At 38.9% G+C, this 27,235-nt stretch overlaps 1 protein-coding gene across 2 annotated transcripts in view; it reads left to right on the forward strand.

The window, feature by feature from the left end:
* Positions 1-25,113, forward strand: part of Gclc (glutamate-cysteine ligase catalytic subunit) — a 46,737-nt gene extending 21,624 nt beyond the window's left edge. The window contains exons 2-16 of one of the 2 annotated variants that reach the window (XM_027938284.2): positions 3,442-3,554; positions 4,367-4,549; positions 8,753-8,866; positions 10,536-10,594; positions 10,691-10,821; positions 15,482-15,556; positions 16,170-16,286; positions 17,061-17,199; positions 17,630-17,742; positions 18,234-18,326; positions 18,637-18,741; positions 21,979-22,060; positions 22,141-22,244; positions 22,318-22,438; positions 23,481-25,113. In XM_027938284.2, the coding sequence (XP_027794085.1) occupies positions 3,442-3,554; positions 4,367-4,549; positions 8,753-8,866; positions 10,536-10,594; positions 10,691-10,821; positions 15,482-15,556; positions 16,170-16,286; positions 17,061-17,199; positions 17,630-17,742; positions 18,234-18,326; positions 18,637-18,741; positions 21,979-22,060; positions 22,141-22,244; positions 22,318-22,438; positions 23,481-23,692 (1,761 nt within the window). In that variant the 3' untranslated portion in view covers positions 23,693-25,113. The remainder of the gene's footprint in view (positions 1-3,441; positions 3,555-4,366; positions 4,550-8,752; positions 8,867-10,535; positions 10,595-10,690; positions 10,822-15,481; positions 15,557-16,169; positions 16,287-17,060; positions 17,200-17,629; positions 17,743-18,233; positions 18,327-18,636; positions 18,742-21,978; positions 22,061-22,140; positions 22,245-22,317; positions 22,439-23,480) is intronic. The other variant, XM_071613308.1, reaches the window with a different exon arrangement.
* Positions 25,114-27,235: the final 2,122 nt, after the last annotated feature.

A 27,235-nucleotide genomic window follows, 5' to 3' on the forward strand; every position in this document is an offset into this window, starting at 1 on the left:
AATAAAAGTCAGAATGTGGCTTGTCTGTCTCAAAAGAGTCAAGACAAAAATATTAATATTTGGGGACTTTGAGAAACTGAAACCACAGAAAGCAAAACCTCTAAGAAGAACTACTTTTTGTTTTAATCCATTTCTATACCATTATGTGTGGTATACAGAAGGGTCTCTATATCCTTTTTCATTATTTTCTCTTTGATTTTGTCTGTTCCTCTCTGTTGGATACAAAAATGAACTTTAGGACAGGACCAAAATCCGAATATAAAATAAATCATTGTGGCTTTAGGTGTTTCTGTTTTGTTTTTTGCTTTAGGTGTTTTATATGTGGAAAGCATTGTCTTATCTGACTGTGTCACTTTTTGTTATCACTCATTACCTATATTATTGAACCAAACTCCATTTCAGTTCTCATTTATCTTTTTAAAAAGAAGTTAGCCGGGTATGGCAGCACACAACTGTAATCTCAGCAATTTGGGAAGCTGAACCAGAAGGATCACAAGTTCAGCGCCAGCCTTAGCAATTTAGTGAGCTCCTTCCATCTCAAAGAAAATATTTTAATAAATTTTTAAAAGGGCTGGGGATGTGGCTCAGTGGTTAAGTACCCCCCTCCCCACCCCAAATTCAATCCCTGGTACCAAAAAAGAAGATCCAGTTAATTATTTAAGTGCTTGTATAATGTTGAGTTAGAAATAAACAATGTGTTGGAGAGGCAAATGGGATAAAATAACAAAAAGTAAGAGATTAAAGAGCCATTTTGAGGACAGATGCAGAGAATCAGAAGGCCTTAAATTTGTGTCTGAAAAATGTTCAGGAAATTCTTGAGGCTTCCATCAGAACTTAGACCTTATCAAAAAGTACGTCTATTTCTTTCTCCTTTAGTAAATACACTGATGTTTTCTGTTTCACTTTCTTGCCAAGTTCATGGGATGATTATTGTTTAATTAAGGAGAGTCTGGCTTGTTAACATTTTAAATGTCATCCACTCAGCTGATACTAACTAAGGCTTAGAGCTTGAGCTTTTGTCCTCTCGTGCTTTTGCCCTACTCATGCTTTAAACTTGGACTAAGAATGATTTTGAAAGCTAAGAATTTTATTTTTTTTAAACTAGGAAATTAATCAAAGTTATTGTAAGTTAGCCTATTTGTAATGAATACGAGAAAGTTTTTGCTCATTTTGGAAATGGATAATTTCCAGAGATAGAAACCTAGAAGTTAGGAGTAGATATCTCTTTATCTTTCTTTCAGGAAGCATGTTATCTGGCTAAGAAGATAACTTCTGTAAACAGTTGATGACAGGAGATGTGTTGCAGACAGTGGGTGAAGAAGGAGATACTATGGGAGGAAGGTTCATTGCAACTGGGAGAGTTAGGAATGATCCATAGAAAGAACAAGCAGGCAAGAACCCTGGGTTCTATCCCTAGTACTGGGGGTAGACTGAAAGATCACTGAAATAAGGATTGGGGGGAATGGGCAAGCAGGCTCCATTCTTGACCTAACAAGATGGACTGGTGCATCCATTTAAATCTATGAGTGTAACTATTAGTTACATGTCTGCTTCTCTGACATAATGTTAGACCCAGTTGATAAAATGGGCATGATCCATTTGAGAGATTTTAGCCAGTGCGATAACTCTTTGCTGCCTCATTGCTTACAATAATTTCATAGAAAGCCTGTTGTCATTTATCAAGATTGGCGTCCTCTGTAGTCTTAGCAGTAAGATCTAGTGGATCTTGAAGTCAGACTGGGGCAGGTTCTAATCTGTAATCAAATCTACTTTTGCATGATACCTTTAAAGATTAGTATCCATTTCTGAGTTCAAGGCACACCCTTTCCCATTATGCTCATTTAAAGACAAACTCATTTCCTTACATAGGATCTTTTCATGTACCCATCCTGAGCCTTAACAAAGCTTCCTTTTCTGTCAGGTTTTAGTTGTCCAGGAGTGGTCCATCTCTAGATGCTCTCTGTTGGCTCTATGTGCTATAGGAAGCCCTTACAGAGGCCTCAACTTGCAGTTTTCAGCAGTTGACAACATTTGTGCTGGCGCAGATCTCCTTTCTGCTTCACATACTGGAATCAAACATTCTTACTCGTTTTTTGAATTAAAAAATTCTATCAGGAACCTAAACTCATCAATAAGATGACGAGTAAATGTAAATTTTATTTTGTTGTGGTTTGGCTGCTGTTTAAACCTGCCTCGTTATTTCCTGTGGTCACCAGTATTTCTCCCTCTTAGCTGCAAGCCAGAACAGTCTCTTAACCATTAAACATTACCATTCTTCTGATGGGGATGGCTTCAAGATGCCTTCAAGACTTGGCAAGTATACATAAGTAAGGGAACAGGCACTGCACACTGCAGTGTGCATCCCCAGAAGAGAGCAACCAGTCCCAGCCCGCAGCTGAGTGCTGTCCTCCAGGTCCATGTCTTTATGGCAGGAATCTGGGTTTACATGAGATGTGTCAGGAAAATAGTGTATATACTACTTCCTATTGTCTTATGAATCTAGAGCTGGTGTGCCTGTGGGGTCCCACTTTGCCATCTCTCCTCTATAGTCACTGTCTTGGTGCCTTGTACAAAGGGTACTTTCAAGTGTTTGCCTGAGTATCCCAGCTCTATTCTTTTTTACTTCCTTGTAGATAATGGATGTTTTATCTACATCCCGGGTAGGAATTCATAATCATCACTGTTCATGTCGGCTATCATGGTTTAAAGCACACTATTTCAGGGAAAACAAAAACAAGTGATAGTTGTACTCTGTCCAGAAGTTTTCCACTGATATGTAACTCTCAGTTTTTATCAGAATTCCACCAGGCATTGTTGTAAATATAATAGCATGTCCTACATTGGAATTTTTTTACCATTTCAGAGTAGAAAAGTTGTCTTATTTGTTATATGCCAAGACCAAATTGTTAGAATCCCTGAAATATCCACATTGATGGAGTCCACTTTTTCGAGTTCAATTTTTTGGAGTCCATTTGGTGGAGTCCTCTTGGAGTAAAGGTCTAGAAGTGGGATTTGTATCAGGGTTATTAAAGAATTTGCTGGTAAGTGACATCTCCCTCAAATTTTAAAATTCAACTTCTTTATAACCTCAGTTTACAGCATCTTAGCTTAAAAACATATGTTTTAAAGTAAAATTTGTCAAAAGGGAACATCTTGAACTTTCTATGAGATGTTATAGGGAATAGAAGAAAGGAATAGGGAAAAGCAGGGCTCAAAGAATGAGTCTTTGTCCTCAGACAAAGCCTCTATTGACTTACCATCTTTTGCAGGTTTTCATATTATGCAAATTAGACTTATTATACGCTGTGTGTAAAGCAAATGTGACTATCTCACGTTGTTGTGAATCCTTTCCAACCTTCATATTTCCCTGCCCTTATTTTTATAGATCATCTGAGCTTGAGTCTGGAAAAATGTCTTTCTCACCTTTATTATTTTCAATAGGTGGAATACATGTTGGTGTCTTTTGATCATGAAAATAAAAAAGTCCAGTTGGTCCTGTCTGGAGAAGATGTTCTTGAAACTTTACAAGAGAAGGGGGAAAGAACAAACCCAAAGTAAGTTGATGTGCTGAAGGCTTAGTGTTTCTGGGCTGTAGAACTACTAAGACTTAGCATCTTCTCAGATTTATAAAAGGCAGATGGCACAGGAGTTAAGAGCACAGGCCCTATTTCTACGTTGCCTGGGTTTCAAATACTGGTTCCTCTGCTCAATAGCTGAATGACCTTTTACCAGAGAGTTATTTAACCTCTCTGTGCCTTAGTTTCCTCATCTGTAGAAATAATTCCTACATCTGAAATGTTGAGATTAAATTCATGAATATTTCAAAATACTTATACATTAAGCTAAACATTCTATTCACTACTATTAAATGCTTTTTAAGAAATGCATTGCTGAGACATAATTGGGATCACACACCATAGTGCCAGATAAAACTTGCCAATGGATTTTGTGGCATGGTGTTTTTAAGACATTTATTTAAAAGCATAAAGAAGGTGAGAAAGTGTATACTCTCTAGTTCATTTTCTTCTCCATAGTTTTTGAGAAGCTGTTAAAAAAAAAAAAAAAAAAAGTTTAGACTCCCAAGTTTAAAATTGAAAGCCCTTAAGGCCACAGTTTTATTCCTGCAGAATAGATTAGCTTTGTCCTATGTAGTGAATGAGTACCCTGAATGTGTTTTCAGTTACTTATAAATACTTTGAACCCCTTTTGAAAAGCTATAGAAAAATTAATAGCCTTATAAAGGAGTTCTTGGCTTTGTTTGTACCTAACAGCTTTCAAATTTTTAAAGCATCTTTAAAAACTTATAAAAATTAACTTGACTTCAGCAAAAGGATAAGATGAAATTAAAACTGTTTCTCCTCCGTAGCCATCCTACCCTTTGGAGACCAGAGTATGGGAGTTACATGATTGAAGGAACACCTGGGCAGCCCTATGGAGGAACGATGTCTGAGTTCAACACTGTTGAGGACAACATGAGAAAACGCCGGAAGGAGGCTACTTCTGTACTAGAAGAAAATCAGGCTCTTTGCACTATAACTTCATTTCCCAGGTTATTTCCCATTTTAACATGTCCGAGCACGTGTATTAAAACTGTAGGTTATTAGGAAAGCAAATTGTGACCCTAAAACCTGTCACCCTTCAATTCTCATTCTTTATAGACAGTTAAGACTTTATATACCACCCTTTGGGGATAGGCTGTCACATTAGAGCTGCAGCAAAAGTTACATCAGTTTTGGTCACTGGGTGGCAGCCTCACAGGATGCTGTGATGAGAGCGCTATCTGGACCAGTGGGAGAGGTGGTGTGACTATGGTGACCAACTGGCAGAGTGGAGGGAGCGCATGTCTGCTGAGCGCTTCTGACCCAGTAAGACGAGCTAAGTCTCTGGGTGACTGTCAGGTACTTTTCTCACTGGACTATAGCGGTCAGCCCCTCGGGCACATTCAAAAAGGATCATTTGCCCTCTATTATGTATCAGAGCATTCTTGGCCATGGAAACCAACCTCTCAAAGCTCATCTGAACTTTGAGGAGGTGAGCATTCTTTCACAATCTGATAGATCTCTAGCTCAGATCAGATTTACGATCGGGCAGAACTGCATTCTTACACAGAGGTGCTGTGTTTAATAAGTAGACTATTCATGCACCTCATTCTAAGCTGAGAACATGCCAGAGCGGTACTGGAGGACATCAGAGGGTCACCTGTGCCCTCAGTGTACTGTGGGTGTGTCTTCACTGTGAGCAAGATGAATCGCTTTTGAGAAGTCAACTGAATCAGGATTTGTGATCAGATCTAGTTATAACTGAAAGTACCTGAAAGGAAATATAGTAGTGAAATCATGTTTTCATCCTAGAATGAGGTGCATGAATATCCTGTCTATTAAACACAGTACCTCTGTGTAAGAATGCAGTTGTAACTGAACATAAACCTGATGCGTTTGTGCTAGAGATATGTCAGATTATGAGAGTACACTCACCTACTCAGAGTTCGGAAGAGCTTTGGGACGTGGTTTCCATGGCCAAGAACACTTTGAGCTATTTTAATACCTCTTTCTTCTGACAAATGTCTGTAATGAACACAGACCTTCAGAGTCATACAATTGATTTTAGAGAGACATTTAAATGGGAATTTTTTTAAGATCTAAATACAGTAGTGAAACCATAAGTAAATCAGCAAAACACCTGTAATCCCACTACTTGGAAGGCTCTGAAGTTCAAGGCCAGCCGAAGTTCAAGGCCAGCCGGAGCAACCTAGCAAAACTCTTTCAGCAAGTAACACCTCAAGAAGTATCTCTTATTTTATGTGATTCCTTCATTCTACTTGCAACTGATGTTTTCCTGCCCCCCACACCCCCGTCCCCCCAAAAAAAAGCCCTGAGTTTAGCAAGGGTAGATAGGTTTGTTTTGATAGCAGTTGGCACATTCCTTCATCCTAATGCAACATCCTAGGCCCTGAGTGCCTGCTCCACATCAGATCCAAGCTGTGTGGACACACCACCATGAACACATCAGACAGGCTTTGCTCTGTGGAATTGGGGGAAGACAAAGATTAATGAATACCCACACATTTGATGAGTATAAATTAGGGAGGGCTGTGAGAGAGAGATGCGAACCCCAGAAAGTGTGACATGGCTGCTGATGAACTCTGGGATAGGAGAATGTTTCTCTGAGGAAAGATGATTGAAGTGATGTCCAAAGCCCTAAGAGGAGTTTCACTGGAGTGGAGAGCAGAGGAGTGTCCTGGGGAAGGGGAATGACATACACACAAGTCCTGGGAGAAGCCAGGCAAGCTGGAAACTAGAAGAAAGCAAGTGAGCTGGTTGTGACCAGGAAGCTGAGAATGAAGTGCAAGTGTGGTAGGGTTAGGCTGGGTGGGTAGGTAGTTCGTGGCCAGATCAGATTAACTAAGAATTTTAGTTATTATCCTGAAAGCAGTAGGAGGCCCAGGAAGGTGGGATTGGGTGTACAGTATCACATTTTTGCTTCTCACCCTCCTGTGGACTATAGCACGAGAATGGCTATGGACAGGCGCCTGGGCTTACGAAGAGGCGTCTAAGAGGGCTGAGGGAACACCCTGGTGGCTTGGATAAGTGTGGCTGGAGGAGATGAAAACAGTGGATGGATCAAAACTTGGCAAAGTCAGCCAATTGACTGGAAGAGAGAAGAGATGTCAGGGCTATTGTTGCAGATAATTATTGTGAAAGCCTTAGAATAATAGAGTTGTGGCCTAGAAGCAGGCTGGATGTTATTTGACAACTTTGTGAATTTGAAAATTCAGGATCTTACATTTTTTCTTTTTCCCTGCTAAAATTAATAGCAACAAGGGGTAACACAATCCAGAAATGTTTTATATTTTAAAATTTAAGAATATATAGTTTTTTATTTGTTTCATAGCACTGGGGATTGAACCCAGTGGTGCTCTGCTCTGCCACTGAGCTACTTCCCCAATCCTTTTTTTTTTATTTTGAGACAGGGTCTTGCTAAGTTGCCCAGGCTGGCTTCAACTTGCAATCCTCCTGCCTCAGCCTCCTGAGTAGCTGAGATTACCAGAATGCTTTTACCACACCAGCCAGAATGTGTAGTATTGATAGGTGATGCTTTTAATAGGTATAGTATTGATAGGTGGTTCTTTCTGGGCCATAAAATATTTGGTTAAGTCCCACTGTATCTATTAGCTTAACTGAGAGTAGCTCATTGATGTTCTTTTAAAAAAGGTTTTGGCTTCTTGAGCCATTGTGAAGGGAGAATTGAGACAGGAATAGATTTTGTTGTAAAAATTTGTAATTAAAAAATTAGCCATTAGAATGGAGGTTATTTGGGGATTTGTAAACAAAATAAGAAAAATTATTAATCATTTAGTTCTTAGAAACCTCACTTCATATTGATAGTGAATGATAAAGTTACAGCCGCAAAAGAGAAAGGATGCTTTGTTTAAATGTAAGCAATGTGATTTTCTCTGTAAAGAAGCAAAGCTCTGTAGTGTGGAACAGTAATCCAAAACAACAGACATGTGACTATTTAAATGAATTAAATAAAATGAAATTCTGACTGGCATGTCATGCTGGCCTCATTTCAAATGCTCTGTAACACTCGTGGCTAGCAATCTCCACCGTGGTTTGGACAGCACAGGCATTAAACATTTCTATCACTGCAGACAATTCTGTTGGCAGACTCTGGTCTAGAAGGCAATACTATTGGTGTCTGAGGATCCTATTGCAATTCTGCCTTCCCCTGCCTGATTTTCTTAGTAAGAAATCCTCCAGATTGTCATTTTATTCTTCTAAAGGACTTTTCCTAAAGTTGCAGGCTCACAGCAAGTGATACACAGAATTCTCAGGATCCCTTACAATTGGAAACTGTTTTCCAGATAAGATCAGCCACTTCAGTAGTTGCTTATATGTTGCATGTAGGCAGCCAGCAGGTACCTTAGGAAAGGTAGGAGTTAAAGATACGGTGAGGGCTAGTCTTGGCCCTCAAGCTCAAAGTTTCCTACACTGGTCTAAAACCCAGACAAGAGCCTGCCTTGTTTTGCTTTCACTAATCTTGTTAGTCTTTTTCCTCATAGCACTTAACATTGACCTTATAGTTCCAAACTGGGAAGAACTGGTAGCCTTAATACAAGTGAGGTGGAATTTGAGCTTTACATTTAGGTACAAATTTGGAGCCTCATTTTTCTACATTGAAATTAGAGTTGTTCTTAAGGTCAAGTAAGATAATAGGTTGGGTTTGGACTTCAGAGTGAACTCTTGATGGTAGATGGGGACACCAGAGACACTGGCTAACCCAGAAGGTTCCTGAGTAGACTGTAGAAGCGAAAACCTGGAGATCACCTCCAGATTCAGATGAAGCCTATCAGGAGGTGGGGACAGGTGTTGTACAGGCTCAAAAGATAACGTGAGTTTAGCTGATGAAGGACACCAAGGAAGGTGGGTATGGGTACCTGTAACCAGAAACAACATCACCAAGGAGAGTAACTTCCATGCTGTCAGTTCTCAGAAAAACCTAAATAAATATTATATAGATGTTGAGTGAGTAGAGACTCAAAGTCACTGACGGGCTGGAATCACAAAAGCAGATTCTGAAGCAAGGTGATGAAGAACAGGGAGTGGTAGTACAGGCATTGCTCTGGGGATCACAAAACCTGTGCTAGACCCTATAAAGGAAAATAATAGAAATGAATATTTTTAACAGATGCAAATTATAGCAAGACTACAGGCAGTTAATTCTCATCTGATTAGTTTTCAATTTGTTGTAGATTAGGCTGTCTGGGGTTCACCCTGCCTGAGTACAAACCCAACCCAGTCGAAGGAGGAGCTTCCAAGTCCCTCTTCTTTCCAGATGAAGCGATAAACAAGCACCCCCGCTTCAGGTGAGTATGTCTGTGTTGAAATGCCCCTCTGAGTATTAGCCTGGTAATCTGCTTTGAGCTGTTTCCTGAGTCACACAGAAGGCAGCAGACATGCTTCTGCTCACACCTCAGAAGCCAATAAGTGTTGCTTCTTGCATCCAGGTTTGATTTGTTCATTTTCCAAGTCATCTTAAAATGCATAAGTTCAGCTTCTGTCCTCTTTTAGTGAGCAGATTGTTTCCAGTCCTAGTTCTATAAACAAACTGATTTGGAGACATATTTCCTTCAGTTATTCCTATCTTTCCCATCTCTAAGTGATCACCAGGAGCTGTGATCTACTTATCTCATTCTGTATCCCATGGCAATAAGGCAAAACCTGTACAGCACCTGGCATATATGAGTCACACTTCTCCTTGGGTTCTGCTGACTTCTAGCTCTGTTATATTGTAGTTGAATTTTTCACTCTGTGTGGGGGTGGGCGTGGGGGGGTGGTACTGGGAATTGAACCTAGGGCCTCACACATGTTGAGCACATATTCTACCATTGAGCAGCATCCTGCCTTTGGAGTTTAATTCTTAGGTTTTTAAATTGCTTCAGGGACCACACCAGCTTGGCTTTGTATCTTGAGTACTTGATAGTATACTGAGGAAAGTTTACTGATCCAGAGTCATGGATGCTGTGCTCATTCCGTTAACAGGCATCCATATCTGCTACATTAAGAATCTTTTGTGGGAGACAGATTTTATAAACATAGTTTCCAATTTCAAGTGTTGTCATGTGTTTAAAGGAACATAAAAATATTAATCTGCAAAAAAAAAAATAGATTATGACAGATGTTGAAAGATGGCAGCACCAGAGATTCTCCTTGGAGAAAAGAGGGTGCTTCTGACTGAGGGGATTCAAGCAAGGTTCATGGAAGAGGTGGTGTTTAGCTGAGTCAGTCAACACCTCCAGTAGAAGCATATACTGTGAGCTGCAAATGTAATTGTAGATTTTCTAATAGTTATGTTAAAATTAAAAAGAGCTGAACATGATTTTATAAAATATTTAAACCAGTGTATCCAAACTTATTTCAACATGTATTGGGTATTTTTCAATTATTAAGAAGAGTTTTTACTTTTTTTTTTTTTTTTTTAACCAGATGTTCAGACTCTGGTGTGTATTACTCTCATAGTGAGTTCAATTAGGTCTGGTCATATTTTAAGTACTCAGTGGCCCTAATGCTTCTGGTGGCTTCTGGATTAGACAGCCAGCATGGGCCTCAAGGTTGGGGTAGAGAAAGAGTAGGCATTGGGGCTCCAGACATGTCTTGGGAAATGAATATTTAAATTTGACTATAATCTTTGTAGTTAATGTGGTAAGTGTTAGAAACAGAGTGAATCAGCCCATGTAGACCTTGAACATCTGATCTTGATTTGGTGAATAACAGGAAGCCTTGAAAAAGTACAGGGTTGAGCAGGGGAGAAAAATGGCATTCTCAAGTAAGAACCAAGGAGTTAATATAATGCAAAAACCTTCTTTCAGAAAGTCCCCTTAGACTATCTTGACACATGCATTTTCTGTAGGATTATCTTAGAATATTAGTTTGAAGTAGGATTTTATTCCATTTTCAAGTTGTTCGTGGTCAAATTCTTCTTATATATGATGGAGCTTACGTAACCAATTTATGACATTTGGTTGTCTGTTTTAGTACCTTAACAAGAAATATCCGGCATAGGAGAGGAGAAAAGGTTGTCATCAATGTACCAAGTAAGTCTACAGAGAGGAGGTGGTGTGGGAAAGAGACCTCTTTAATCCTTGATTCTCACCATTTCCTTTTTTTTTCTCCTCTAATTAATAATACAGTATTTAAGGACAAGAACACACCATCTCCATTCATAGAAACATTTCCAGACGATGAGGCAACAAAGGCTTCCAAGCCAGATCATATTTACATGGATGCCATGGGATTTGGGATGGGAAATTGCTGTCTTCAGGTATTGTTTCAAATCTATGGAGAGGCAAAGTGTCCTCACCCATTACTTATTTACTTATTTTCTTTATATATGCATGTTTCCTGTTTTAAAAATCACATTTTAACTAGATTGAAATAGCAGCTGGTATGCCTTTCTAGAATTGAGAAATTGAGAAATCTCTATTGAGATTGTTTTAGTAAATTCATTTAAATTTTTGACCAAGAATTCCAGAGTCTACAGTTCACCACAAAGGTATATAGTGTTAAAACGCAGAGCATCTCTGATCATTGTCTGCATTCTCTTTATATGTCTGATTTTTACTGCCACCTAATGGCAGAGTGAAGTTGTTAACCTCAAATCTATTATTTCTGAAAATGAGCTGGGATGTAAGTACTCCAGTGAATTTGTGATCCAAGGGAAAGACTGTTTGAACTTGAAATTTTTGTATTCATACAAAACCACCCAGTAGTATAAATGAATAACTGTTTATCAGCCTGTGTTTGCCTTGCCCTAGCTAAGTTACACAGGAGGTAAAATAGCCCTTCTTCGTTTACTCATTTAAAAATTTTCCTGGATCTGATTGAGTCACTGATGCCCCTGGCAGTGATTGTGCTCAAGTCACTCTGGACCCAGGGAGGGAGAGCACAGGGCCTGTCACACATGGGTTTGCAGTCACTTGTTGCCTCTTACTGTGCAGGTATCTGGGTGACTCCCTTCATTTCTCCTCTTTTTTTGTTTTCAGTTGAAAGAAGGGTTTATGTTAAGGCCCTTTTGGTCCCACTCTGTTTTATTTCATTGTTTTATTAATAAATACTTGATTTTAGCAGTAATTTGATTAAAATCATATTATAGCAGGAGTAAAAAGTTGTATAAAGCATGAATTTTCAAATTGAGAATTTCAAATTTCATTCAGTGTTTGTTGCCCAAGCAGATTTTTCTCCATTTGTAATTACTTCAGCTGATTAGAGAGAGTCTTTAGGGGTCTGCAGTAGTGCAGAACCTAATGGCTATCAGCACAGAGGCCAAGAAACCCAGCTTTCTTCTTATCTCAGCACATCTCGTGTCTTCTTGCCCAAATACCTCCAGCTTGTTTATTTTTAAAACTGTATAACACAACTTGAATGTGCAGGTCATTTTTCTCCAGACTGATTATGGTTAACATGGACAAGCATAAGGTTTTTTCTTTTTCTTTTTTCCTTCTCTCTTTTCCTGACATATAAGGCATAGGATTTGTGGCATAAGCTTTTAAACAAACAAGGGCCAGTAAGTTTCCTTACAAATGGTTATACCTAATTTAAAAAGAGACCCTTTGACTTTTAACTGCATATCTGCTTTCCTATCTTAATTACAAATATTTCTAAAGCGAGCCATTAAGCTCAGGCACTTATAGTGTGTGGCTTTAAAATTGTGTGAGTGCTCTCCAAGTACCATTACGTTTTCTTGGTTTAATAATAAACCAGGGTGTTCCACCAAGGACAGCACAGTTGCTCTGATATAGTTCCAAAGGTGTATTCTTTCCCTTGAAACACTGTATTTGTACAAATAAATGTGCTTTAATGGTAGGTGATAAACATTTTCATTGTGTGAAGATATAGCTCTCTATCCAATTTAAGCTTTGTCATGAGTTTAGTATTAAGCTTTCCTTTTTCCTAGTGACATGTCCAGTTTCAATACTCCATTCAAAAAAATGATTAACACAGATAATGTTTAGTATGTGCCAAGTGAGGTGGATTCCACAAATAGCCACAGAAATTGCTGCTTTTGTATCTTAAGTGAAACAAGAAAAATTGTTTATTATAGTAAAGCAGCAAAAAAAATAATTTCAAAGTTAATTCTTTTTTTTTTTTTTTTTTTAAACTAGGGATTGAACTCATGCTATTTATTTTTTTTATTTTGGGAAGAGCCTCAGTAAGTTGCTGAGGCTGGCCTCAAACTTGCAGTCTTCTTGCCTCAGCCTCCTAAGTCACTGGGAATGCAGGCATGCGGCACCACACCCAGCCCATTATTTTTTAAGGTTAATGGAAGACTTTTACTGTACAAGACAAAAAAGCATTTTAACTACAAAATTTTTAATACTTTCTGGGCTTTTTATGAAACATTTAATAAGTTCCTGACATGTTATAATAGTTTTTTTTTTTCCTGCCTCAGAAAATCATGTGGCTTCAAAAATTTTAGAAAAGGTTTCTGACATCCACTTTTCACAGTTCTTCCTTAGTCACCCCTCTTGTCAGTTTCCTAGTGACATTGTGTTTCTTCTTTATATGATGCAAGGACACCAAAAGGCCAATTGTAGTGCACATACCTGTAGTCTCAGGAAGAAAGAGACAGGAAGATCACAAATTTAAAAGCCAGCCTCAGGAACATAGTGAGGTCCTAAGCAATTAGTGAGATCATATCTTTAAATAAAATATAAAAAGGATTTGGTTCAGTAATTAAGCACCCCTGGTACCAAAAAAAAAAAAAAAAAAAAGACACCAGAAGCCAAAACTGTTCATATATTCATACCTTTTTAAGTTATAAGAACTTTTTTCTTTCCCCATTAAAACCATCATTATGATGATGCTCTGTTTAATTTGATAAACTTGTTATATCAGTTCTAGAGTAAGAAAGGTCATTACTAAATGTATTTAAAGTGACCAAAATAACTTAGTCACAGTTGTAAACTGAACTATCAAATTCCATTTGATGCTTTTCTTAAGTAGACTTTTCTAGGGTTGGCTTTTTCAAGATTTGCCTAGGGATTTACTAATGTGTCCTAGGCCATCTCAGAGTAATCAATCAAAACATAGGAAAGGAAAAGTGTTTATCATAGTGTCTTTGAAAAATCAAGAAGAGTAACTAACACATTCTAAAATATCATGAAAAGGACCTAAGTAAACTAAAAGATGTATATTCAACAGAATTCTTTAGCCAAAATACTTCAAGATTTAGGTATGGAAAAATCTCAATCCCTTTACGATCATGGTTTTCCAGTATCTCAACATTATCTTTGCCCCTGTCTTCTCTTTAGCAGCTCTTTCCTTCTCGGTACTCTTGTTAATTTAATAAATATTTTTAAAGCAGTAAGTAGGTGTCAGATACTGTCCCAACATACTTGGTATCCCAACAAACTTGGACTATTAGGGCAAGATAGATCCCACCTGGTGCTTATATTTAAGTGATGGGGTCACAGCAAACAAATACACGAATACTTTATCATCATTTTCTTCATGTTTAATGCTCACCACACACAAGTTAATTTCTCAGTTTCTACTTTGCAGAAACTTTCCTTGCTCTGGTTGTCAGTGACCCAACTGCCAGTCCCCCTTTATCTTTATTTTAACCTTTGAAACTCCTTGATGTCATTAACACAGCACTTCTCTATGTTGAATTAATCTGTAATGGCTGGTTAATTATCATTGCCTTTTAATGGAACTAATGTACCAATTTGAGCATTGACATAGGAATTATAGGAAAGTCAAGACATATAAATTGTTTTAAATTATTTTTGTAGTTACCATACTGACATAAAATTCAGTTATAATTTAGCAGGTATACTTGTGAGTCTCCCACAAAAGTTTTCTGCTCTTATAATGCAAAGTTGGGACATAGATGAAATTGTTGGAATTAATGGGTTGAGATTGAAAACATAAACCATTTAGCTGCTGTATTTCAGCTCTTAAGCATCTAAATTATTTTCTGCACCAACACTGAACTTAAGCTGTCATTACTTAATAACAGTAGTGGAAAAAAAATAAAGCAGTTCCAAATTTGCAGTGAAAAATATGTTAATAGAAACACAATTCGTGTTCCTGCCCCTTCTTCCATGACCACCACCCTTCCCCATGGAAGAAGGCAGGACATGTTTTGGCTTCCTTTGGGTGATTATTTTAGAGGATTTGTGCTCACCAATTGTGTGATCTTTTTCTCTTAACTTTTCAGTGTCCTGCTTATCCTTCACATGGGTCTCCCTATCTTCAGGACATGGTCTGACCCCTGCTCCCCAAGTATTTCTTCAGCTCTGATTTCTCCCCTGGACAACATCCCTGGAGACCTAGCCCCTCACAGGGCCTCTATAAGCTAATCATGTCATTACGCACTCCCTTCTCTATAAACTTTTCTCAACGAAAACCTGAGTCTTCCCATCACTGTACCATGGTCACCAGAGCCTGCTGCTTTGATTTGCCACTCCTTTGCCAACCTTCCCCCAGCCCTACTGATTCTTCAGTGTCAGCTCTAGGGTTTTAACTGCTTTCCCTTCTTTCAAGTCTTGCCCACTTTCAAACCTTCCTTTTCCTGCTACCTGTGTACTTTTGAAGGTATTCTTTAGCATCTTCAAATCCCTTTTATATCAAAATTTCAATAAGCCCTCTGCTAACTGCAGTGATGGGAAACCTATAGAAGGAAACAATCCAGAAGAGGAAATGCCTTGCTGAACTTTACCATGCTGCCTGTGTCTGATTTCTCTTCCTAACTTGTTAGTCTGTTTCACTTAGGAACATGGTTGTTTATGAGTTGTCCATATACAACAGAAGATGATTAAATACCATTTTCTAGTTAAATTCACCCAAGACAGCATTGAAACAAAACTCCTGCATTAAACATTGTCATTTTCTCTAGCCATCTTCCTTCTCAGACTTTACTGCTTGGGAAGAACGCTGGGGATTTTTTAATTGTTGTTAATAACTTGCATTCTTCACAGGTGACATTCCAAGCCTGCAGCATATCTGAGGCAAGATACCTTTATGATCAGTTGGCCACTATCTGTCCAATTGTTGTAAGTAGAAAGTATATCTTATTTTAAATATAACTTTGTATAAAATAAGACCACATGTGCAGAATTTGCTGATAGCATACTATTTAAGTCCAGTTAAGACTTCATTGAGAAATGAACTAATTTAAATAGTATGTAGGGGCTGGGGATGTGGCTCAAGTGGTAGCGCGCTCACCTGGCATGCGTGCGGCCCGGGTTCAATCCTCAGCACCACATACAAACAAAGATGTTGTGTCTGCCAAATACTAAAAAATAAATAAATATTAAATAAATAAATAAATAGTATGTAGATGTAAAGCTAATGGATAGTCTAAATTGTAGACTCTTTCTGTTCCTAGTAAAACATGTGTTTGTTAAATAACTGTCAAGTTTGAGAGTGGCCATTCTCCCTCTCCCATTGTGTCCTCATATTATAGAGAGGATAATTTAAATGAATCCAAAGACTTGGGTTGTTCCTGGTGTTTTCACTTATGAAAAAGCAGGCTTAGATGCATATGGTAGAACTCACTGTGGATTACATAAACTGGTCTTTTTGATCAGAAAATGAGTGCATGGGGCTTTTTTCAATGTAAATGATACATTGAACCTGCAGGAGCTGACTTCTGTTTGTTTTTAGATGGCTTTGAGTGCTGCATCTCCTTTTTACCGAGGCTATGTGTCAGACATTGATTGTCGCTGGGGAGTGATTTCTGCATCTGTAGATGATAGAACTCGAGAGGAGAGAGGACTGGAGGTGGGAATGATTTTTCCTTAATAGCTCTTTTAAATCAAGCAGGTAAAATGGGTTATTGTAACCACTTGCAATTTTGAAATCTCTTACATTTTTATCTTGAGTGGATTAGGGTCACACATAGGAAGAAATATACCATCTTTGTTTTGGGGTAAATATATGGGGAAGTGATTTGGTTTGGGGAGTCAGCTTTTATCATTTGTTGAAATCTGGGTTTGTTTTGGCTTAAAAAAAAAAAATAGTACATTTTGGAAGTCATTGCTGATCAGCGACTACTTTTACCAAAAGGCTTTGGAGTGCTTCATATAAGATGCTCTCCTCTGTGGAAGTATAGTTTGCTGTCAGAGATGGTTTTTCCATGTACAGGGTCAGACATTTCCTGGTAAACATAGGTTAGTACCTCTTGTTTGCATGTTGAACTATAACACTGCATCACTCCAAACAAGAGTGTGTTTCACAAACACCTATGAAGATCTTTAAAAATAGGTACTCAGGTCCCTCTTCGACTGAGTAAATGGGAATCTCCAGGACTGGGACCTGGGATGGGAACAAGGGTATTTTCAAAGAACACCCCCCACCCCCTTGCCCTGCCCCAATGATTTTGATGTTTTCAACCAGGCTGTTCTGCTGTGGTCTTTATATAATTATCACAAATTATTAAATATGCTGTCTAAATAGAAGTAAACATTTTATATTTTGTTATGTATAAAATATATTTTTATATAATTAGTTGATGTTAATTTTTTGTGGCATTCATTCATACTTTTTATATTTTAGCCACTGAAGAAGAATAATTATAGGATTAGTAAATCCCGATATGATTCAATAGACAGCTACTTATCTAAGTGTGGTGAGAAGTACAATGACATCGACTTGACCATAGATAAAGAAATCTACCAGCAACTTCTTCAGGAAGGTGAGTGTTCTTCTGTTTTTCTAGGTTTGATTGTACGCCTTTTGTCTTCAAAGCACTTTTAAATTTCTTTTCTGACTCGTGGTCTGGTTTCTATTTTTAGTGTGAAGTCTCTAACTTTTCTTATGAGGCTGCTTGTTCCTAAAGTTTCAAGTTCCAAATACTTGTGAGATCTTCTTGACTTTTAGCAAAAGGAACTTACTTTGGAGCTCTGTATCTAGGTCCACACCAGTGCCCCAGCAGGCATTGTGTAAGTAATGAATAAATCTCTGACTCTTCCCCAGTGTCCATAGGATAAAATCCTGGGCCAGGTGAGAATTCTGAACAATCCAGCCATTTCCTAAACTTCTAGACACCCCTTCTTCATACTGTGGACTTAGAACAAGTGGTGTCTCATACTTTGCAGTTAGCCCTGTGTGCTCTGTCTTTGCAGGCATTGATCATCTCCTGGCCCAACATGTTGCCCATCTCTTTATTAGAGACCCACTGACTCTGTTTGAGGAGAAAATACATCTGGATGATGCCAATGAGTCTGACCATTTTGAGGTATCACCTCTTTTTTAAGTGTATTTCCCTTCAAGAGGCAGTTTTCTTAGCTATGAGAAATTGGTGACAATAGAAATCTCATATGTCTTTTGTTACCTAGCATAGTGAACAACCAAGAAAAATTAATTGGTTTTAAGTATTCTTACTTTATGAAAATAAAATCAATCACAGTTATCCTGTGATCATACATTTTTGTTTGGTATTTTCTCTTTTTTGCCTAGTGATAAAAAAAATTCAAACATACTCCACAAAAAGTAACCTGGTCCATTACTTCAGTGCTGCAGACATCACTGACTTTTACTAAACACCTGCTGTTTGGTTTCCTAACAGGTCACACTCAATAAAATCTTAAATTGTCATTTTTGTATTTGTAAATTGAAAGTATTTGACATAGACAATGAATAGTTTTCTTCCCTACTTAAATACCAAATCATTATAATGTTCCCCTGACTGCAGAAAGTTGATTTTATCCTCTACTTTCTTTATTTTAGAATATTCAGTCCACAAATTGGCAGACAATGAGATTTAAGCCCCCTCCTCCAAACTCAGACATTGGATGGAGAGTAGAATTCCGACCCATGGAGGTGAGACACATGCATCGGCAGGAACTGACCCTAAGCTCTCTTCTGACTGCTTGTCACTCTTCTGGTACTCTTGCCATAGGCTCTTAAGTTTCTTATAAGGCAATAGAAATTGAGAATGTGTCTGTTAAAAGTGAGTCCAAAAGCTAAGGAAGGTTGATTTCTGAGCATAGATGTGGGCAAGGAGTTTCTAGCCCTAGATGGGGAAGAATGGGTGGCTTGGGAATACTGTAGTCTGAAGAGGTACTAGGGAGAAGGAAGACTAGGGCTGGGTTGTTGGTCTCTTAACATCTCTGGGCTTCTGCTTGTCTAGGTGCAGTTAACAGACTTTGAGAACTCTGCCTATGTGGTGTTTGTGGTCCTGCTCACCAGGGTGATCCTATCATACAAATTGGATTTTCTAATTCCACTGTCAAAGGTAAGGATGTAGTTTATTATAGTCCTGGATGTAGATACCTGCACTTGTATTTACTCATTTATTTATACCATGTATTTCCAGCCTTACTCTTCAGGATAAAATGCCCTTTTTATTCATTTCCTTTTAAACTTAAGCCTTATTTCTTTTTTTTTTCCTTACACACATGACAATAGTGGAATGCATTACATTCATAATTATGCATTCACAGCACAGTTTTTCGTACCTCTGTATATAAAGTGTGTTCAAGCCAAATTATGCCATTATACATGAGCTCTTTTTTTTTTTTTTTTTTTGCATTACAATTCTTAAGCCTTATTTCTAGAGGTTTCCATTCATGACAATGGCTGGAGGCAGCTCTAGAAATTGGTTTCATCTACCCAAGAACCCCATTTGTATGACAATGTTAAAATTAGGATAGGAAGGGAAAGAGTAGCTGTTAGAATGCAGGAAAGGTTTTCCTCAATTGAATCAAACTTGTCTGGAGTATGTAGATGGCATTGGACTATCAGAAAAATAAACAACACAGCAATGACCAAAGAGGGAGCTTCTTGGGGGAAGTTTTCTAGCAGAGCCTTGGAGGCTGTGAGGCAGGAAAGCCATGTGTCCGGGGACAGCTGCTGAGGAAGTTGAGGTCTTGTGTTTCTGGGCCCATGCCTCTTGGCACGAGAAGGGCAGAGAAGCAGCAATGCTGCCTGTCACCACAGACATAGAGGAAAGCATGAAGCTATTCAGCTCCAGCCTTTGCTCCAGGAAAACCTTGCTCTCTGGTCCTCCCATAAGGGGCTTGCCAGTTTACACCTGTCCCCTCTCACATACACTCTGGCTGTCAGCCTGTCTGTGCCTGTGCATCATACCAGGCAAGAGGTACCCTATAGAGTTCTGTGTGCCCATGTTGCCCTTAATGATGTATGTGTTGGGGAAATCAAGAGTCCTCCAAGGGAGAGTCCATGTCAGCTACTAGCCTAAGCTGTTTATTAATATGAGTAGATGTCTGAAAGCCAACAGAAAGTTAAGAACCATCAGCATCCTAATGAGAAGGTCCAGCCAGGCCTGCAGTGATACTGTCCTCAATGACTTTAAGAAATTGGAAAGAGTTAATTTAAGAAACTGGAAAGAGTTCATAAGGAAATTCTGATTATTGTATTCATAAAATTCTATGGAAAGGGTTTTATCCATAAAAATAAATAAGCTCTATGGACCAAAGAGTATTTGAACCATAAAAGTTCCACACAAACACTTTTAAAACTCAGTGTGCTCTCCAGTAAAGCAGGTAGGTTGCTAGGGTCCGTTAATGACTTCAGAGACCAAATTCTTGAAATTGTGGAATAACTGAATCATGGAGAATTGCACTAGAAAGTATCAGTGTTTTGCCTAATAATATAGAAGAAGAGAATGGTTTATATAGAAGAGATGTGAGGTAACAGTAATCAAGGAAATAATGGACAGAGCTTTCCTTTAATATAGGAGTCCATAGAATGGATAAAAGATTTGGGGATGGAGGGTGGTACTTGAAGTTGAACCCAGGAGCATTCTACCTCTGAGGTATAGCCCTAGCCCTAGCCCTTTTTTATCTATTTCGAGACGGGGTCTTGCTAAATTTCCATGCTGGCCTCAAACTTGAGATCCTCCTTCCTTGGTCTCCTAAGTAGCTTGGATTATAGACATATGCACCACTGTATCAGTGAGACAGAAATATTTAAAGAAGAACCCAAATATGGGAATTTCTGGACCTCAAGGAGAAAATTAGGATACCTGCCAAGGAGGAAAAATAACAGATATGACTTCCTTTTAGCATTAAATGCTAGAAGAAATGGAAAGAAGTCCAGAATCCTGAGCAGTAAAGAATTATGACTGTAGAATTCTCTTCCCACCCAAATCTTCTTTGTATTCCAGGTGATTTTAGCAAAACTTCATAGGTTAATTTAAGGCTAAAAGCATACCAGAAGTCTTATTGAGTCTTAGTCTGTTGGGGCTACTACAACCATAAAAGACAGAAATTTATTTCTCACTGTTCTCAGGGCCAGGAAGTTTAAGATCACCAGGAGATTCAGTGTCTGGTGAGAGTACACTCTGCTTCTTAGGTTGCACCTTGTCATTGTGTCCTCACTGATGGACGGGACTAGCTTGCCGAGCAATTGCAAAATATACTTTTAAACAGGAATTTATGAAAACAAACTAAAACCAGTGGTCCATGTGAACTTTTGTCAAGATTAAGGGAAAAAAACCAAATATCATTAGAAATGAAAACCTAAGAGGGAGCCATGGTGGAATTTGAGACATATGTGAACATGCTCCTAGAAGTGTCTAGTTTATTCAGAAGGTGCTGTGTGACTTAAAAATAACAAAACAGTAACAGGTCCCCTCTCCCATAGTTAACATGGGAGAATGCAAAGAATCAAGACAGACTGTACCAACCATCCTGCTTCAGCCTGACCCTCTAACTTGTGTGTATTTTTATATTGAGGTTTCACATAAGATAGCATTATAGAAAATAAGGAAAACACTAAGAAGCTTTAAAAGGTCTGCTTGAAGGGTCTTAAAAATTAGTGTGCTCGCCTGGCAAGCATGTGGCCCAGATTCGATCCTCAGCACCACATACAAAGAAAGATGTTGTGTCCACCGAAAACTAAAAAATAAATAAATATTAAAGGGTCTTAAAAAGTCACTGGAGAAATTTAGAATTCACAAATAAATAGGATATTTTCAGGCTCATGAATGAGTCTATGTGGTCAGAGCCACTAGGTTGGCAAATAGCCCAGTGACCCTCTGCCCTTGGAGGGCCATAAACTTATCCCAGGTCTGATAGCCTGTTCACCCTTTCACTCTCCTTACTCAAGTGAAGCAACAAAACCCCAGGGCAGAGAATGGAGAGCGCTGGAAGTCAGGGGAACTGGACTCAAGCCCTGTCCTGCCTTCGTTGCCCTGGACCTTAGGAGAGCTGCTGTGCTCTGTAAAGGGAACCAACCACCTGCCCTTTCAGCACTGTAGATTTATACATGATCATTCACAAAGATGTTTTGAAATGCAGGTTTCCTGTGTGAGTATGTTATCTCCCATTGTATTAAAAAGCACAAACCTGTTGCATGATGGTAAGTGACATGCCCCATATAGATGAGAGATGTGTTCTCAACCAGGAAGGGCTAGAGAGTAGAGTTCTCATGGGGAGGAGCAAGGCTCTACAACCTCTAGGTTTGGTCAAGAGTGTCTTGACTTAGTCATGATTCTTTTCTCCCTTAGGTTGATGAAAACATGAAAGTAGCACAGAAACGAGATGCTGTCCTGCAGGGAATGTTTTATTTCAGGAAAGATATTTGCAAAGGTATTAACGTTTTCTCAGATTTCTGAGGTCAGTTAATGCTGTTTCAAGCCACTAAAGCTCCTCTGCCCTGTCCTCCACAGGTGGTAATGCTGTGGTGGACGGGTGTGGCAAAGCCCAGAGCAGCTCGGAGCCGGCTGCAGAGGAGTATACCCTCATGAGCATAGACACCATCATCAATGGGAAGGTAAGGTTCCTTCAGTGCCCCTTGCTATGTTACCAGCTGGCTGGGCATTCATAATGTGTCCTGCTTCTTATAGGAAGGTGTGTTTCCTGGACTCATACCGATTCTGAACTCTTATCTTGAAAACATGGAAGTGGATGTGGATACCAGATGTAGTATTCTGAACTACTTAAAGCTAATTAAGAAGAGAGCGTCTGGTATAGTAACTTCCTTTTCTTTTTCTTAATCTCATAATGTAGACAGAACAGACTCTTACATTATTAGATTCCTGAAAGTACCCTTTAAAGTAGACTACATCTTATCCATGCACACTTTTTCACATTTTAACAACTCTGCAATTGGATATGCCATATAATCTCTGGCAATTAATAGTTTAAATGAGCAGAGTTGGTTGTTGTTTTTTGGTTTTGGGGCGTTTTTTTCCCCCCAGATAATGTATCTTCAGATACTCTGCAGAGTATCTGAAGATACATTATCTGGACTGCCTGTTTGTCATTTATGTCCAACTGTGTGTGTATCGTCTCGGGCTCTTCTATAGGACTAAGTAACTTTGTAGGTTAAATGAGCTGCACAGCTAAGATGTTCTTCAGCCTTCTTCTGTACAATAAGCATCCTCAGGATGCTCTTTCCTGGTTAGCTTCAAGGAGATCACATTTGCAATGCCTGATACTGGAGAACCTCCAGCTGTTCATGAAAGTAACAGTAATACTTATAATGGCATGTGTGTTTTACTTCTGTGGTCATAAGAAAGGATCATCTGTAGAAGCCGGTATCAGCCCTCCCCAAAATGGTGTATCTGTCAGTTTCCCTCTTCATTCACTGTGCTTACTAGTCTTTTGTTCTCTCCACCTCTTTGATCAAAGTTTACTCTAGGGACCCTTCAGTCCTCTGAGGCATCTCATGACAGCGGCATATGTAGTCTTAACCCTCTGGCTAAGTGGGAGGACACATGGTCTTGTGCTGGCTCCTGTCCCTTAATAGCTGGCAATGTCGGCATGTGGGTAACATCTAACAGGTACCATAGAAACTTGATGTAGATGTTCTCATTGCCCGTCTGCACCCTAAAATTCTTCCCCTGGAGGAATTCTTTAAACACTATGACAGACATGTTCTTCCCAGCCCCTGCCAGGTGGCTATACTGACAGGTCCTATTTTTACAGAATCATGTTTATGCTGGCCACTAAATATCAACATATTTTTAAAAATATGTGTTTTATGTTGTCCTAAATTTTTTTCCAGGTGAACTGATGACGGTTGCTAGATGGATGAGAGAGTTTATAGCACACCATCCTGACTACAAGCAAGATAGCGTAATAACTGATGAAATGAACTATAGCCTTATTTTGAAGTGTAACCAAATTGCAAATGAATTATGTGAATGCCCAGAGTTACTAGGACCAGCATTTAGGAAAGTAAAATACAGTGGAAGTAAAACTGACTCTTCCAACTAAACTTCCTGCAGAAAGAGAAATGCATTACTGTTTGATTGAAGGACTGACTGCAGGGACACTGACTCTCAGCCTATGTGTATGGTATGAAGACCAAATGATAAAACTGCAGTGTTGCCTGGGCCAGAAATTGATTTAGAGACTTCCTTTAGTAGGTAAATATAGAGTTTATACAGTGTACATGTACATAGTAAAGTATTTTTATGATTAACAATGTATTTTAATAACATTGTATCTAAAGTCATTGTGAATTGGCTTGTACATTTTTGAATTCTTACTCTGGAGCAAATACTGTCTAAGCAGTTTTCTAAATGTAATGTGCTGATAATTGTACAATACCTAGCATTCCAGAGTTTAAAATGTTTACTGTAAATGTTCCTTTAAAGACTACCTGGGACCTGATTCACCAAGATTCATAACTTTACTTTACAAACACTTTTCTTTTTTTAAAGTCTTCTTTGTATGTACATAAAATTGCTGGAATCCATTGAGGCACTCAGTGGTGATCTTGGATTCCTGGCACCTCATTTATGATGCAGCTGACCACCTTACCCCAGGCTTTCCCCACTGATAGAACCCATTGAACTCTGGAGGCTATTTAAAGAAACTTTCCTTCTTAGTTGTTTTAAATTTGCTGACTCAGGCATTAAGTTAAGAGACAATGCTGTTGGAGAAAGGGAGACTGTTGCCCAGAGTTCCTCTGTAGATTTTGGGAGGTGTTTTGTTTGTTTGTTTTTGAACTAAAAAGGGGAGCGGCTCATTTGTCATCCTGTACACAGGCAGTCTGTCAAAAGCAGCATCAGCTCTTCTGTTTGTTGGCCTGATGTTCTGATAGCTGCTCTTTGCTTAAATTTCAAATCAATTGCAGTTGGTGAAGTTTGGTTTTGTTATTCTTTCTCTGGTTTTCAGTAAGCATAGTGATGAATTTTCTTCTAAAAGCTGATTGCTCCAGAATTTACCTGGGGTTAGGGTAAATACATATTGCTTATCTTTATAAAACTCATAAATAAATCATGAAATGCACTAAGTTTTGTGAATCAGGACCCTAAATGTTTAATTGTAAATAATTTAAGTTTCTGATAATTTTTGTTATAGCTTTTTGTTGAAGTTTTGTTGGCATTTTTCACCCAGTTTGTTAAAAGTCTGAACTGCTTCAGAAATAACTGTGTTAAATTATAGATTATGCAAAACCTTACAGGCACAGATATTTAAAGTGTAAAGCTAATTTTAAGAGATTGCAATAAAGCTGCTTCAGCTAAAACTGTTTATGTTTAAATACTAGGGTCTGTTATATATTTCATACATGTATTTCAGAGGATGAAAGAATGTTTTTCCTTTACTATTCGCTTGTATAAATCAAGTTGTAAAAAGGCTGATAAACTAAAATGTTTGTGGTATGAGGAAATAAAAGAATGGAATTAGCATTCAGAAGAACTCTTGAATGTATGTGAGTTATACAACTATAGATAGCAGTAGAGATTTTTGTTTTCTTTAATTAGCCCAGATTCCATGAAATTGTTTTTTCGTCGTAGCAATCTTCAGATGATTTAGAAGGAAACATAGTAATAAAGACAAGCAGATGCCCACCGCTGCTGAGAGGAAAACGCCTTGAAGTGTGGCTGATACACTGAAGTGAATTTTTCTTTCACCGCTGCACTGGGTCCATGGTGACATGGGGAACATTGAGTGCCCAGGATGTTGTATGCACTTGCTAATTGAAACTGGAGACAGACTGAGAATCAGCAAGTGCTACAGAGAGCTGTTCCCAGCCCATGTCTTTGAATCAATATCTCCAGCCATCCTGCCACCATTCACACACACAGTTCATGGAATAATGTGCTTCCCCTAAGCAGTACACTTCCCAGAGCTCTGAACTTCTTTATCTGAAGGATCCTAGGGCAGTGCTTATCAAATTAATCTGCCTATGAAGCTCTTGGGGGTCTTACTCTGCTCAATGAGTCTAGGGAGGGGCCTGTGTTTCTCATCTCTAACAAGCTTCTGGTAATACTGACAGCTGCTGGTCTGTCTGTGGGCCTCAAGAATAACAAGGATTTGGTACTTTTTGTACCAAAGTTCATAGACAGATGTATTTAAAATCTCCTATAATTGCCTTTAATTCTAATGGGATATGTCTAGATTTTTCTTTCTTGCTAAATTTTAAACCACGGAATACTGCTCTTTCCCCAAGAGAAAGTCAACCAAGCCCTCCAACTTTTATGAACTTTGCCATATGAGCATAGCTGAGGACTCAGAATTATGAATGTTGAAATAAAAGGTATTTTCCCCTTGGTAGAAATACCTGTTGTTGAGCCCAGACTCTCAGACCCTCACTTTGAACACACTGTTACATAAGACTGCTTCTAACAACCCAAAATCTGGCTTCCTGCTGCTCACTCTCCTGCATTAGTAAGAGGTTCCCCCTGGTCCTCGATGCTTTTGTCATCCAGCCCCATCTCTGAGACTGCTTGTAAGCCCTTCTGTTCATAAATGGAGCTGATATAAAAATCAAGAGATGAAGAAGTCTGGAACATGGTGCAGGTTAGGCCATGTCTCTGAGGATTTGGGAGCTTTCTCTAGGACCTGAAACCTTGCAAACAGAAAAGGTAGAATTAGCTTTCAAGCTTCTTGTGGCAATGACATGAGGGAAGGAAGCAGGAGGGAAGTGGGTCTATGATGTTAAGAGCCTTTCAAGGTACAGTTAGATGAGAGACCCTTAGTTGCCTGTTTTCAGAGATCCTGATGAGTTTTTCCATTGAGGTTAAGACTCTGACACTCCATGAAGATGAGCCATGAGTTCTACCAATTGCTCTCTCTAAATTGCTTTTATGTAAATATTTAATTTTCCCTATAAACACTTGGGAATATATGCCAAGTAATACTTGGAAAAGTGCAAGTGGGAAGAATACCTCAGTTAGACTACTCAAACAGAATTCTGTGGACTGAGTGACTTAAATAACAGATATATATTTCCCATGGTTTTGGAGGCTGGAAGTCCAAGATCAGTAATGACCAAATTTGTTCCTGGTAAGGACTCTTCCTGATTTGCAGATTGCTACCTTTGTACAGTATCCTGGTCATCTCTGTCTCTGATAAGGGAACTAATCCCATTCTTCAGGGCTCCACCTCATGAAGTAATCACCTCCCAAAGGCCCTCCCCCACTCCAGATGCCTTCACATTGAAGTTAGGCTTTATTGTCTTTTGAACATGTTAATGCAGGAATATTCCAAGGCAAATTGGTTAGATTATGGGAGCAGTAACCTAATTAGTCCATTCTAGTTTGATTGGGCTGACTGGGTGGCAACTGAGGATAGGCGAGGCGTGGCTGGAGGAGATGCATAACTGGGGGCATGCTCTGGAAAGATGCATCTTCCCTGTGGTTTGTTCTTTCCCCTTTTCTGCTTCCTGGCCCTGCCATGAGCTGAGCAGCTTCCCTCTGTCGGGGGCCTTCCCCCATGATGTGCTGCCTCACTTTGGGCCCAGAGCAGTGGAGTCAGCCATCTATGGACTGAGATCTCCAAAACTATAAACCTAAATAAGCTTTTCCT

Source organism: Marmota flaviventris, chromosome 6 (genome assembly GCF_047511675.1).
Source record: "Marmota flaviventris isolate mMarFla1 chromosome 6, mMarFla1.hap1, whole genome shotgun sequence".
Lineage (NCBI taxonomy): Eukaryota > Metazoa > Chordata > Mammalia > Rodentia > Sciuridae > Marmota > Marmota flaviventris.